The sequence below is a fragment of the Podarcis tiliguerta genome (assembly GCF_965153285.1).
Source record: "Podarcis tiliguerta genome assembly, chromosome: 5".
Lineage (NCBI taxonomy): Eukaryota > Metazoa > Chordata > Lepidosauria > Squamata > Lacertidae > Podarcis > Podarcis tiliguerta.
Window position 1 is genome coordinate 97,014,012 of NC_139538.1, and position 15,338 is coordinate 97,029,349.

Sequence of the window (15,338 nt, forward strand, 5' to 3'; positions counted from 1 at the left end):
TACATTGTAAAGCAAAAAGAAGCAACAGCTCGCCGTGGCCCCGCCGGTCCGGGATGGAAGCCGCTGCCTGGGGCTCTTGCAAGGCGTTTCAGATTTTGCATTTGTGGGGAAGATCTTTCCCGTTACATACTCAATTGTAGGCTCTGTCAAAACCCCAGAAAGAGAAAATGTGTTGGCTGTTAACTGACTGCGACCTGCTTGTGACATATAAAACAGCCTTATTTGCAAAAACCGCTAAAAGTATTTGTGTTAGCTACATAAAAGACAATGCTGTAGATTGTGCAGGGGATTCATTCATTTGATTTTCTTGTAAATGGCGCTATATTTCTGGATTTATTTTAATAGCTTTTATTCGACTTGCAGCACCTGCAACTGGATTTGTAATGGCTTTTAGTCAAATACAATAAATGATTGAGTGATGATACTTGATTTATAACAGAACAAAACTACTTTAGAATATTCTTAGAGATGGGGGTGGGTCTAAACCCTAGAAATAAATGGTAGCATGGAGAAGAGAAGCTGCGGAGGAATTCCTGGGCTGGCCTCTGCCAAAGACCAGGTCAGGCTGGCTAGGCCATTAAGCAACAAGACAGGGCCACTGAGAGTCATTGACAATGCAAAAGAAATGCCCCCCCCCCGGCCTGGAGGTGTGAACAGAGACGGGGCATTTTGTTTTTTAAAATAATATTTGTTGAATTTTAATTTTTTTGTTATTATCACAATTACATCATACCAAACAGTAACAAATTGAGTTCCCGACTCTCCCCCCCCCCATGACTTCCCTCAACTTCCCCGTCTGGTTTTTACATAAGAACTTGTCCCGCTTTCAATACTATACTTCAGTATTATATCCTTAAATTAAATGTTGTTATATTCTTATCATTTTAACCTCATCTTTATAGCTTCTATGTTTTGTATTGTTAATTGTAAGCGTTTACTCAAACCCTGCTAGTGAGTCCATTTCTTTACATTGATTCCGTACAGAATCCCAATCTTCTCTGAAATCTCTGTTGTCTTTGTCTCAAAGTCTTTCAGTTAACTTCGCCATTTCAGCATATTCCATCAGTTTTTCTTGCCATTGTTCTTTGACTGGTATTTCATCATTTTTCCATCTTTGGGCTAGTAAAATCCTAGCCACTGTTGTAGCATACATGAACAGTTTTTTTCTTCTGTTTTGGCATATCTTGACCTGAAATGCCTAATAAAAAAGCTTCTGGTCTTTTAACAAAAGTTATCTTAAACATTCTTTTCATTATAAATCATTTCCCAAAACTTTTTAATTATTTTACAATTCCACCACATATGAAAGAACATGCCTTCTTTTTCTTTACACTTCCAACACTTATTGGAGCCTGTTCTATACATTTTTTAAATAAATTATTTTTATTCATTTTGCAATACAAAAATATAAAAACACATAACACAATTTTTCACAAATACATTTTTTTGACTTCCCTCAGCTCTTCTGCAAATCCTCCATTTTAGTCCTTCCGCATTTCTTAATCTAATATTGCCTTTTATTAAAAACCTCCTCCCTCTTATTCCCTTTTTTACAATATTTCTAATATTATTTTCACAGAGCCTCTTGCAAACCTACAAACGTTAATTGTTCATCGCAAATACTTTTCAAATAGTCTACAAATTTACTCCAGTCTTCAGTGAATCTGTGGTCTCGTAGGCCTCGGATCCTTCCTGTTAATTTACCAAGTTCTGCGTATTCCATTAACTTCATTCTCCATTCTTCCATCGACGGTAATTCTTCTTGTTTCCATTTTTGGGCTAGAAGTATTCTTGATGCTGTTACTGCATATAAAAAAAGCTTATAATCTTTTCTGTTTATTTCATTTCCTACCATTCCCAGCAAAAATGCCTTACAAGAACCCCACCTCATTATAATCGTCGGTTGAACTGACCCAAGCAGGATGATTAAGGTCTGTGTGGAGATAAACTTTAACCAAAAGTATGCTTTATGGAGATCGAGAAGCAATAAGAGCTTTTGACAGTGGTCAAGAAAGTGAAGTACCTGGGGATTAATATGACAGCTAAGAATGGGAACTTATTTAAAGACAATTATGATAAATGTTGGACGGAGGTGAAGAAAGATTTAGAAATTTGGTCTAATTTGAAGCTTTCACTGCTAGGCCATATTGCTGTGATAAAAATGAATGTATTGCCTAGAATGCTGTTTTTGTTTCAGACACTGCAAATTATTGACAAAATGGACTGTTTCAAGAAGTGGCAGAAAGATATTTCTAGATTTGTCTGGCAGGGCAAAAAGCCAAGAATAAAATTTAAAATTCTAACTGATGCAAAAGAAAGAGGAGGCTTTGCCCTGCCAGACCTAAAACTTTACTATGAATCAGCAGCTTTCTGCTGGTTGAAAGAATGGCTGCTCCTTGAAAACACAGACATTTTGGATTTGGAAGGATTTAATAATGTTTTTGGTTGGCATGCATATCTATGGTATGAAAAGGTTAAAGTGCACAGAATGTTTAAAAACCATATTGTCAGGAAAGCACTGTTTAATGTTTGGATAAGGTATAAAGACCTACTTGAAAATAAAACCCCAAGGTGGTTTTCACCAATGGAAGCGAAAGCCCTAAAAAAGCTCAATATGGAGGCCAAATGGCCGAAATATTGGGAAATTTTGGAACAGGAGGGAGACAAATTAAAATTGCAGAGTTTTAAAAAACTAAAAAGCAAAGTGCGAGACTGGCTTCATTATTATCAGATAATGGAGGCATACAAATTGGATAGAAAAATTGGCTTCCAGGTGGAAAAATCAAAATTGGAAACAGAACTGTTAGAACCCAAAACTAAGATTTTGTCAAGAATGTATAACTTGCTGTTGAAATGGAATACTCAGGAAGAAACAGTAAAATCTGCTATGATTAAATGGGCACAAGATGTTGGACATAACATAATGATGGCTGATTGGGAACAGTTATGGACCACTGGTATGAAATTTACGGCATGTAATGCCTTAAGAGAGAATATTATGAAAATGATATACAGGTGGTACATGACACCAGTCAAGCTAGCAAAAATCTATAATTTGCCCGATAATAAATGCTGGAAATGTAAAGAAATGGAAGGCACATTTTTTCACCTTTGGTGGACGTGCCCAAGGATTAAGACCTTCTGGGAAATGATCTATAATGAAATGAAAAAGGTGTTTAAATATACCTTCCTGAAGAAACCAGAGGCCTTTCTCCTGGGCATGGTTGGCCAACTGGTGTTAAAGAAGCAACAGCAGCAAGAACACTCATCACGCAGTATTGGAAGACACAAGAACTACCCACTCTGGAAGAGTTGCGACTCCGCGCAACTCTCCCACGGCTTGCGGAGAGCTTCCTGAAGCCTGCATTCACCCCATAGGACGCACACACATTTCCCCTTCATTTTTGGAGGGGGAAAAGTGCGTCCTATAGGGCAAAAAAAACGGTATATTTCAACATTTTTTTCAATTCATTATATATCATTTCCCAGAAGCCTTTCACCTTCTTACATTCCCACCACATATGATAAAAAGTCCCTTCCATTTCTTTACATTTCCAACATTTATTACACATTTTGTACATTCTTGCTAACTTCACTGGTGTTATATACCATCTATATACCATTTTCATAACATTTTATTTTAACGCAGTACAGGAGCTTGTTCTATACATTTTGGCAATTTTAGCAGGTGTAACATACCATCGATACATCATCTTCATGTAATCCTCTCTTAACAATATGCAATCGGTAAATTTTAAATTTACTTGCCATAATTTTTCTGTCTTCCATTTGAATATTATGTCCCAAATCTTGTGCCCACTTGATCATTACCTTTTGACCTCTTCATCTTTAGTTTCTCATTCTAATAGTATATTAAACACTTTCTTCAGAAGTTTAGTGTTATCATCTATTATTTCTCTTTGGAATCTACATATGGTATAGCTAAGTCCTTTCTTATTATCTTCTTTAAAAACCTCATTTAATTGGCAATGTTGTAGCCAGTCATAAACATATTCTCTTATCTCGTCAAAATCCTTAAGCTGTAGCTTTCCTTCTCTCTCTATCAACAGCTCTATATGTAGGCCATCTTAATTCTATATTTATTCTTTTAACTGAAATTGCTTCTGTTGGGGATACCCACCATGGCATTTTTTGTTCTAATAAATCTTTATATTTTCCCCATACTTTTACCAATGATTTCCTAATTATATGATTATGGAATCCTTTATGTACCTTCCCTTTATTACAGGCATAGGCAAACTTGGCCCTCCATATGTTTTGGGACTACAACTCCCATCATCCCTGACCACTGGTCTTGTTAGCTAGGGATGATGGGAGTTGTAGTCCCAAAAACATCTGGAGGGCCGAGTTTGCCTATGCCTGACTTTATTAAGGGTTTTCTTGTTTTACAGAAGTAAGTGTAATGCCTCGTTGTTTTTCCATGTAACATTTTTACAAATCCATTTCATTTGTTGAGGCATTAGGGGGAGAAGAAAAGAAAAAGGGGGGGTGGAGAGAGGGAAAATGGAAGGGGGTGGGGTCGGGTGGCGGTGTTTCTATTGTGTTTAATGTATGTAGAGTTTGGGGTCAGCGTTGTTTGTGTTGTTCACTTGTGTTCCTTTGGTGGTGAGAGAGGTTGGGGTTGGCTTAGGGTGTGATTGTTTGCTTGTGATTGGCTGTGGTGATCTTTGTTTTCGTGTGTGAGTGAGGTGGGTGGGTGTTTTGGATCAGGTTAGCCATATTGATTTGTATGCTGTTGGTGGATTATTGTCATTGTCCTGTTGGGCTGTGTATGTGATAAAGGGGAGCCATACTGGGTTGAAGGCGTCTTCTTCTGTTTGTCCCCGTGTCAGTTTCAGTTTATTAGTTAATTTTTCTAGTAGGGCTATTTCCCATACTATTTGGTACCATTGGTCCATACTTACTCCTGACAGGTCTCTCCAGTGTCTGGCTATGATGCTTCTGGCTGCTGAGAGTAGGTGGGTTATGAGTTCTTTGTGGTGTAAATGGGCATTGTTGTCTTGGAAAATGTTTAGTAGGGCCAATTCTGGGGTGATGTCTATTACCTGCTTAGTTATTTTACATATTTCTTGTATGGCTGTTGTCCAGAATAGTTGGATTTTGGGACACTCCCACCACATGTGGAGGTATGTGCCTGTGGAGATGCACCCTCTCCAGCATTTTGGTAAGGTTCCTGGTTGTATTAGCGCTAGTTTCCTTGGTGTTAGGTACCACCTGTAGGTGAGTTTCAGTGTGAGTTCTTTTCTTTTCGTTGATATGGATTTAAAGGGGGGTTTAGACCACATTCTGGTCCATTGAGTGGGGTTAATCTCATAGCCTATGTCATTCTCCCATTGTTTTTTGATTGCATCTAGGGGATTTACTACCGTATTTTGTATATTGCGGATACCGTCCCTTTACCGTTTCCCTTTGTTGTCAGGAGGAGGTTTTCGAAGGTTGTCAGGGGCCTAGTTGCTGCTGATTTTACTGTTGGGTTGTTTAAGAGGGCATGTAATTGGTGTTGTGTTAACCAGGGCATTTGGGTGTCTTCTAGTTTGTCTTGTATTTCTTGTGTTGACAAAGGTTTGTTATTTTTATAAAAGTCTATTAGGTGATATAAGCCTTTGGTTTGCCAGGTTTTTATCTGGAGGTTTTGTGCTGCATGGTGGAATAATGGGTGGTGCGCCAGGGGGATTAGTGGGGATGGGGTTGGGGATAGTTTGCCTATTTGTGTTTTCCATGCTTTGAGCATGGTCTGTGTGTATCTGTTAAGTGTTGTGGGAATTTTCTTTAGTTTGTTTGGGAGGAGTGGGTATGTTGTGGTGCAGGTATTTTCAATTGTGTCCCTCTCTAGGTGTACCCATTGTTTTGTCTCATCTTCTAGTATATATGGGATTATATGGCGTATTTGGTTGGCATTGTAATATGCTTCTATGTTGGGGATTCCCCATCCTCCTTCTGAGGTGGGGAGGTGCAGGTATTTGGGGCTTATTCTTGTTTTTTTATGTGAGAAGATGAAAGAATGTATTTTTCTCTGCCAACTGCGAAGTTGGGTTGAGGGGATCCAGATTGGGAGGGCCTGGAATAGATAGGTTAGTTTTGGGAGTGTGATCATTTTGATCATGGCTATTTTGTCTGAGAGAGTGAAATTCATGCTATTCCACCTCGTTAAGTCTTTGTTAATTTGTCGCCACAGGGGCTTGTAGTTGTGGAGGTACAATTTACTGAGGTTTCTGGTTATTTGTACCCCTAGGTATATGAACTTGGTGTGGCAAAGTTTTATTTTGGTGACCTTCATGAGTTCCTTTTGGATGTGAGGAGGGGTGTTGAAGCACATAGCTTCTGACTTTGTAAAATTTACCTGTAGGCCCGACACCATTGCAAATGTGTTGAGTTCTCTGATTAGGGAGGTTGCTGTGCTTATGGGGTCTGGTGTTGTGACCATTAGGTCATCTGCAAAGAGCCTTAATTTATAGGTTCTGCCTTTTATTTCCACTCCCTTGATGTCTGTGGCTGCTCGGATGCGGATTGCTAAGGGTTCCAGAGCCAGGATAAATAAGAAGGGAGACAGCGGGCATCCTTGTTTCGTGCCTCTTTGGATAGCTATAGTATTAGAATCCGAATTGTTAGTTCTGCATTTTGCTGAGGCTTGGGAGTATATTTGTTTGAGGATTTGTAGGAAGTTGGGGCCAAATTTCTTGTTAGTTAGTACTGCTAATATGTATTTCCACTCTAAGCAATCAAAGGCTTTGAGGATGTCTAGGGACATAATTGTCAACGGGAGTTTGGTTGCCTTGCTGTGCTCGATCAGGTTCAGTAGTTTCCTGATGGGGTCTGTTATATTGCGGCCAGGGACAAAGCCAGTCTGGTCTGGGGCTATTAACTTGTGTAGGAAGATTTTTAGGCGGTTGGCCAAGATTGATGTGAATATCTTGTAGTCTTGGTTTATTAATGAGATTGGGCGGTATGATTCTACTTTGAGGCTGTCTTTTAGTGGTTTTGGGATGGAGACTATTTTGGAGTGGGTCCAGGTTTTGGGGATGGGGCCCCCTTTTATGATGTCATTGAATAGGCGGGTCATGTAGGGCATCAAGGGTTCTTTGAATTTCCTATAGAATTCTGCTGTGAAGCCGTCTGGTCCTGGGGCTTTGTGTGGTTTCAGGTTTTTGAGGACCGCATCTATTTCCTCTGGGGTAATAGGGCTGTCCATGAATTCCTGTTCCTCATCAGTTAGGGTAGGCATGGTCAGTCCTGCTAGAAATTTTCTGATTTCCTTCTCTGGTGGGTTATGGGAGGTGTATAGGTTGGAGTAGAATTCTGCAAATTCTGAGGTTATTTCTTTGGGGGAGAATGTTATGTTGCCGTCTTTTTTGGTGATGCAGTGTATTCTTGTTTTGAGTGCTTTTTTTCTACATCTATTTGCTAGTAATCTGGAGTTTTTCCCTCCATATTCGTAGAAACGTTGTTTAGAGTATAGAATGTTGATCATTGTTTTGTCAATTTCTAGGGAGTCTAGTTCTCTCCTTTTTTGTTCTATAATTTTGAGGAGTTTTTTAGATTCTGTTTGTTTGTAGCGTGATGAGAGGGCTGTGATGTCTTGTTCTATTTTGCTAATTTTTGAGGAGGTTTGTTTTTTAAGGAATGTTTTCTCTTATGCAAGCTCCTCTGGTGACCGCTTTCATTGCGTCCCATAGGAGGGGGGTTGTTATATTGTTTACATCATTTTCCTTGAAGTAGTTTTGGAGGGTTTTTGTGAGACTCTCTCTAGTTTGTTTGTTTGTTTGTAGTTAGGATGGGACTGAAGGACCATGTTGGGGTGGTTTGTGTTCCTTCTCCTATTTTAACTATGACTTCTACTGGGGCGTGATCTGTGATTTTAATGTTACCTATGTTTGTTGATTCCACTGAGGGGATCAGACCCTGTGTGAGTAGAATGCTGTCCAGTCTGGACACTGTATTATGGCGTCCCGATTGGAATGTATGGCTGGTGTCTCCCAGGTTTTGCTCACCCCAACTGTCGTAGAGACCCCTGTTTTTTAGCATTTTTAGTAACTTGTAAGGGTTCCTAGTTGTTGGGGGTTTCCTTCGGAGGAAGGTTGCCCATGGGGTTGTAGGGTGGATATCTCTCAGGGATATACCTTTCATATTTAGATTGAGGTCCCCTCCTAGGATTGCTTCCCCTTCAGAGAAGGAGAGGAATTTGTTTAGTGTCTTCTGGAAGAATTCTAGTTGTTTCGTGTTTGGGGCATATATGGAGCCGACTGTCAGTTTGATTTTGCCATCTAGTGTCCCTTTGGCGAAAATGAATCTGCCTTTTTTGTCCTTGAGGACTGTTGTGGCAGTGAAGTTCAGGTCTCTACTGAGTATTATGGCTACACCACGAGCTTTCCCTGAGCCTCGTGCGACCCACTGTTGACTGAAGCGGGGGTCGCTCAGGAGTTTGCTGCCTTTGGGTGGGTTGTGTATTTCTTGTAGGAAGGTGATGTGTGGTTTCATGGTGTTTATGTATGAGGTGATGCGTTTTCTTTTGATAGGGTTTCCCAGCCCCCTCACGTTTAATGTAATTGCTTTTAGGTTAGCCATCTTGCTTATCTATTGTGTGGGGCGATTCCCTGCCAACCCGTTTGGGTTGTCTTGTATCTCTCTCTTCGTGTTGTTTAAGGTACCAGTGGGGTTGCGCTGACCTCGGGTGTGGTGGGTGGGTGGCTAATGGGGTTAGAGTAAGGTTTGGGTTGAAGAGTAGGGGGTAAGTTGTAGAGAGTTTCCTATATGTAGTCATGTAGGTGTTTGTTTGGGATATTTTAGGCCATCTGGCATTTAGCCGGTTGGTCCTAGGTCTCAGCTGGTGTGGAAGGCCGTCTTCAAAGACAGGCCCTCCCCCCTGTTGTTTGCGATACGGGGTGATCAGTGAGACAGTGTGAAGTGACTTTGTAACGTCACTGTCAGGTATAAGGTTCATAAGCAATGTTGCCAATGTTATGAGCAACATTGTTGGTGTGCTGGGGTGGGGATGTGGGTGCTGGTACGCTCTGGTGCCACCATAGTGCTGGTTGGGTATCAGATTTTAGCCTGATTGTGGGTTGTGTTATTAAGGTTGGAAGAGTTGTTTTTCCTTAGTATGGAGTGTGGGGGTGTTGAAGGTGTGGGTGATGGGTAATGTGGTTGAGGTCGTCTGGACTGGTGTTGGGTTGGGGATTTCTGTGGGGGTGCGGGGCTGGGGGGGTGTTGATGGTGTTAACTAACTCTATGTTTTTGGGGGGGGAGGGGGGAAAGGGAGGGGAATCACCAGTCCTTCAGTTTGTGGTGGTTTTTTTCTTGGTTGCTTCATTCAGCTGGGGTTGTTGTTGTTGTAGGGTTGTCCGTCTGCGATGAATTGGTTTGGTTGATCTTGGTCTGGTTTCTTGTGTCGTATGGCCGGCGGGACGATTCTGAGCGTGATGCTTCTCTGTATTGGTTTACACTGTTGTGCCGCTTCTGTTGTTTCTTTTTCTTCTGTACCGTTGTCCAGTTGCTTGCTGTTGTTTCCTCGTGGTTGGGGCTGTCACTTGGTGGGTTTGTCAGTTGCCATTCCGGTGGGAGGTCGAGTTCAAGCTTCTTTAGTAGTTGCAGGGCCTCAGTTATGTTGCTAGCCATGTGTTGTGTTGTCTTGGTTGTTACAATGAGGCGGAAGGGGAAGCCCCATCGGTATTTGATCCCTGCTTGTTGGAGACGCTGGGTGCATGGGCGCAGGCTTTTCCTCCGGTTTAGGGTGTCCTGAGATAAGTCCTGTAAGGCCAGAATGGGGGTTTCTCCATATCGGAGGTTGGTTGAGTTTTTGAGGCTGTTCCACACCTCTTCCTTCTTTTTGTAGCGTGTGAAGCATACAATGATGTCTCTTGGGGGGGCGTTGGGTTTTGGCATAGGTTTTAGGGCTCTGTGAGCCCTCTCCAAGTCATCTGCCTCAAGTTTCAGGTTTGGGATTGTGTTTTTCAGCCAGTGTATAATTAGGTCTGCTGGGCTTTTCTCCTCTGTTTTTTCAGGGAAGTTGCGGAAACGGATGTTACAACGTCTATTTCGGTCTTCAAGGTCGGCTTGCTTAATTTTCATCTCTCTGTGTTCTGCTTCCATTTGGTTTACCAGTTCGTCCAGTTTCTTGTTCACACGTGCGTTCTCCTCCCGGTATTGCTCTATTATTCTTTCTTGCATTTGGTTCTTGTTCTCTAGAGCTTCCACTTTGGAGGTTAGATTGTTGATTAGTACCTGTATGGGAGCCACTGTGGCCTTCAGTGTTTCTTCTAATCGTGCTTCTAATCTTGCTTCCATTTCCCTCAGATCTCGTTTCGTTATTGGGTGCTCATCATCTTGAAGGGGAGTTACCGTCTTAGCATTGTTTGCCATCTCCCTGGTTGGTGTCACCTCAGCCTCCCTGATGGTTTTGGTTTGAGGTTGGCTTGGCGTCCTCTTGGGGTAGGGCGTGTGGTAGTTAGGAGTTGTGGCAGTGGTGGTTCCTGGGTATTGTTGGGTTGCTGAGCTGATCAGGCTTTGCTGGCTGGTGGCTTTCGCAGAGCATTTGATTAGGTGGTCATTTGTGTCACTTCTAGCCTGTGTTTTAAGAACTTCTCTAGGATTTCTATAGTTGCCTTTGCAGTGCCGCCAAAGCGGGGGGGGGGGGCAGGTAAGCAGAGATGGGTAGACTAACGGACAGACAGGTCGTATAAAGGGGGGGTTAGCAGGTAGAGATGCAAGAGATTAGAGGGGTGGGGCCAGGGGAAGTATGTGTTTAGGAGGGGGTTGTATGTGCCCAAAAGGGGTACTGGGGTCCAGTTGAGGTGGAAGTTGGGGTTGGGAGTGCGCTCAGAAACAGAGACAGACAAGTAGGCTATATGTGAAGGGTGGAGGGGAAAGGAGGGAGGAAGAAGAAAGAGAGAAGAGGGGGAGAGGCGGGGGGAGATTGGAGTAAAAGAGAGAGACAAAAAGAGCGTTGAAAAAAGAGAGGATAGATGGTACAGTAATATCGGCGGTGTTGGGTTGTAGCGGTGGTTTTAGCTATAGTATGGGGTGGGCAAAGTATGATGAATGTGTGTGTGTGTTTCCTTTAGGGGAAGGGGGGATGGTGAGAGGGAGGAGGGAGAGAAAAGGAGAGGAGGAGGGGGAAGGGTGGGGAAAGGAAGGAGAAGAAGAGAGGGGGGGAGAGAGGGGAGGGAGGGAGGGTGAGCTGTGGCAATGGTATGGGGGGAAAGTCTTATTTTAAAAGAGGGGGTGGGGAGAAAGGGTTCTCCCCTCAAAGACAAACTGACAAACAGGCTAAAAAAGGGGGGTTGGTTTTAAAAGATAAAGGGGATAGAAAACAAAATTGGGGATGGAAAGTAAGAGGTGAATAATAGGAAGGGAAAAAAATGAGGGGTGAAGAGAGAAAGAAAGGGAGGAGGGCAAAAAGGGAGAGGAAAATAAAAGGGGGGGAGTTGAGGGGGAGAGTATCAATAGCAATAGTTGTGGTATGGAGGAAATTTTTGTTTTAAAGGAGAGTGGTGGTCGTAGCTGGGGGTGAGAGGTTCCCCCCTCAAGAGCAAGCCAACAAATAGAGAATAAAGGGCTTTAAAAAGAGTAAGAAAGGGGGGGGGGAAATAATAATAATTGTGTGGTTTTTGTTAGTCTTCTTTTAAAAACAACAACAACAACAAAAACCACACACAATATTTCCCCCTAATTATTGTTATTATTCTTTGTTTGTAAAAAAGTAATTCAAAATGTACGGGTAAAAGATAAGAATGAGAATTAAAGGTAAAGGAAAAAAAGGGGGGGGTTGTCTTTCTATATAGATAGATAGAGCTTTTTATTTATTTATTTATTTATTTATTTATTTATTTATAAAAAATTTTTAAAAGAGAGTGGAAAGTCTGGGGCGAAGTGGCAGTCCCAGGAAACAGCCTGTGGTGGTTCAGAGCTGTTTTCTGGGTACTGCCATTTTAATTCTTAAGAGGGGAGTTTGAGGTGAAAATAAAGTGGGGTTTAAATTGAGGGTGTGTGTGTGTGGAAAAGTGTGTCTTTAAATAGTGTGTAGAAAAGGTAGAAATAAAAATAAAAATTCAAATAAAGGGTGGCTACAGCAGCAGTGGCTCCTCTTAAAAAGAAGAATGGTAAAAGTGGGTATATGGGGGGGAATAAAAAATATTATTATTATTATTATTATTATTTTAAAAAGGGAGAGGGGGAGGAAGGGGTTAAAAAAAGGATTTTTAAAAAAGGGAAAAGAGAAGGGGGTAGCTTCTTCCCTTGTTATGCGGCTTTCCTTGCCGGCTCAGCCACGTGTTTTTTCAGAGCCTCTTTTGCCTTCGCGTGCTCACCTCTCCTCTTGTTTCCCGTCGGCAGAGATGGGGGCAGCAGCGGTAAAGTAGGGGCTCTTTTTTCTCTCTTTCTTTTCCTTCTTCTTCCCCCCCTTCACTCCCTCTCTGCGTTAGCGGCAGCAGTCCTGGGGGTCGTGGAGGGGCCAGAAAGAGCCGTTTACTCTGGCTGGCTCCAGGAGCTTTCTACTGCTGCAGCCGCCATGTTGCCTCGCCGGAAGTCCTCCTATGCCTGACTTTATTATACCATAAATACTCATGCCATCCAACTCTGTTGCCATGTCCTTCCAGATCTAACAAATCTTATGTTTTCTAGTTTGATCCAATTCCGGATCCAAGTAACACAAGCTGCTTTATAGTAAAGTTTGAAATCTGGCAGGGAGAATCCTCCTCTCTTTTTATTATCTGTAAGTGTTTTATATTTTATCCTTAGTTTCTTCCCTTTCCAGATAAATTTAGAAATATATTTTTGCCATTTCTTGAAGCATACCATGTTACTTATTACCAGTATTGTGTGGAATAAAAATAACACTTTTGGCAATGTGTTCATTTTAATTGCTGCAATTCTTTCTAAAGAATTCATTCTTCTCCATATTTCTAGGGGAAGAATAAATTCATTCTTCCCCATATTTCTAAATTCCTTATAACTTCATTCCAACATTTTTCATAGTTATCTTTATAAATATTGATATTTCTAGTTGTGAGCCATATGCCTAAATATTTCACTTTTTTATGAATCTCTATTCCTGTAGCATGAGATAATTCCTTTTTATCTACTGCTGTTAGGTTTTTGACTAATAACTTTGTCTTATTTTTATTTAATTTAAAACCTGCAACTTGCCCAAACTCCTGAATTTTTCTAACACTATCGGAAGAGAATTTTTTGGATCTTCAACTGTAATTACCAGATTGTCGGCATATGCTTTCTATTTATATGACTTTTTCCGTACTTTGATTCCTGTAATCCTTTCATCTGCCCTTATATTTCTCGTCAGGACTTCTAGAACCAAAATAAATAATAAAGGTGATAACTGACATCCTTGCCTTGTTCCTTTCTGTATTTTAAGTTCAACTGTTACCACCTGATTAACAATTAATTTTGCTTTTTGATCTGAATAAATAGCTTGAATTCCTTTTCTAAAATTATCTCCAAAATTCATTTCTTCAAATACTTTTTTCATAAATTCCCAAGAGACATTATCAAAGGATTTATCTGCATCTATAAACATCAATGCTGCTTGCTTTTTCACTTCCAGGTGAAGGAATGGGTTTCCCAAACCCAAAACTGACTGTGCAGGCAGTTTGAAACGGCACCAAAATCCCTATTTTTCCTTAGCTAAAATCCATTAACTTGAGCTCTGAGTCAATGTATAAACACAAACCCGGCTGTGCTCAGAGCCCTCTCCTTTATCAGTTTGTGACGGCAGGGATGACCCTGACTGCACCAGCAGAACAGAGAAGACACATCTGTACCTTATCTTATGTGCTGACCACAAAAGACGCACAGACCTAAGTCCGGAACAACGCCAAAGCGTGTTCTCTGAGATGACGACCTCTTCCTCCAAGATAAGAGTAGGAAGAGGAAGATCCTTTTATGGTCAGAAGTACAGGAAGGAATTCCCTTTTATGGTTAAGAATACCAGAGCAAGAACATATGTGATGTCAACCTGCGTACATAGGCTGATGTGGTTGGATTTATATGGGAAGGAGGGAGAGGGTGCCTGGAGGGTATATATACTGCATGAAACCTGTCATTTCTTTGTACTTCCTGTGGACTTGATCACGCAAGTGCCTTCTGCTATCCGGAGAGCAGAATAAACTCTTTCTTTGAATCAACCTCGGTGTCATTTGACTTCCTTCCTCCTGTCCTGGAGCAACGCAGACCCAATTAGTGCACTCCAATAAGGCTACACAGGTATTCTATAACATCTATATTTCTTATGTTATCTTTCATTTGTCTCCCAGGAAGAAATCCTGCCTGGTCGAGACTGGGCATTTTGAAGGTTGCCATGGTAACTGCGTGTGAGGTGACAGGAAAAGAGAAGCTTGAGCAAGGGTTGCTGGGAGGAAGAAGAAGGAAGGAAGACTGGGATCCATCTTGGGCAGGCCGGTTGAAGGCCATTGGATCACTTCCAACTCTTAAGATTCTATGATTCCACTCTGTGTCTCAATTCTCCAAAGGAACACAGAACCAAGCTATCTCCGACACGATTGGTCAGTTCGCAGAAGCCACACCTATCACTCTGTTGGGTTGCCAGTTGCCTTTCTAGAATGCACCACAACATAGAATCGTACAATCTTAAGAGTCGGAAGGGACCCAAGGGTCATCTGGTCCAACCCTCTGCATCCATGACAGATGGCCATCCAACCTCTGCTTGGCTCGAGTCCTACCCTTCAGAGCAGGAAAAAACAAGCACGCTCTTTCTTCCATGTGACAGCCCTTAAGCTGTTTGAAGATGGCTAGTCTCAGTCTCCTCTTTTTCCATCATCAAAGTGACCTCAGCAAGCATTTCAATTTCAGTTATTCTGATTATTTCTACATTTAGTTAAGTATTTTTACTTATTTACTTGATATGGTGGGGCAGCTACGCCCATGTGGAGTGTTGCTCTAGCAGAAAGAGTTGTGAACAATTAACCACTTCATTATAACAAGCTGTGCAATTTATTAACAAAATGTCTTGACAGCATGTCTAGACAAAAGAGCTGCATGAGCAACCTGCAGAGGAAAAACTCAGGTTTACATAACTCACATTAACACTGAGTAATCGTACATGTCACCATCACCTAGTATCCCCTTGTCCAGCAAGCTTACCATGCTTATAAACAAGGAACCATGGATTTGACACCACCCAAAGAAATAAGCTTTGGGTCACCCCAAATTACACCGTTGCACCACCTAGAAGCTGTGCCCTGTCTCAGTGCTGCCCCCATGCCAATGTAAATGCACAAAAAGCAAACTTTGGGCAAAATACAGCGCTGATGCCTCGTAATGATTAGTCCTCCAGTAGCAGCTGGGAA

At 41.7% G+C, this 15,338-nt stretch overlaps 1 protein-coding gene and 1 long non-coding RNA gene across 2 annotated transcripts in view; one reads left to right on the forward strand and one right to left on the reverse strand.

Moving 5' to 3' along the window:
- The window catches only part of LOC310677770, a 204,218-nt gene that overhangs the window by 9,509 nt on the left and 179,371 nt on the right, over positions 1–15,338 (forward strand). The window lies entirely within an intron of this gene.
- LOC310677821 (uncharacterized protein) lies at positions 9,289–12,388 on the reverse strand. The gene is made up of 2 exons (XM_083441014.1): positions 12,324–12,388; positions 9,289–10,673 (listed from the first exon to the last, which is right to left on the reverse strand). Exon 2 carries the CDS (start codon positions 10,375–10,377, stop codon positions 9,325–9,327), a length of 1,053 nt encoding a protein of 350 aa, XP_083297140.1. The 5' UTR covers positions 10,378–10,673; positions 12,324–12,388; the 3' UTR covers positions 9,289–9,324.

Bases quoted from the DNA above. Each gene is read 5' to 3' on its own strand.
- LOC310677821 (XM_083441014.1), bottom strand. From the start codon at position 10,377: ATGGCAAACAATGCTAAGACGGTAACTCCCCTTCAAGATGATGAGCAC.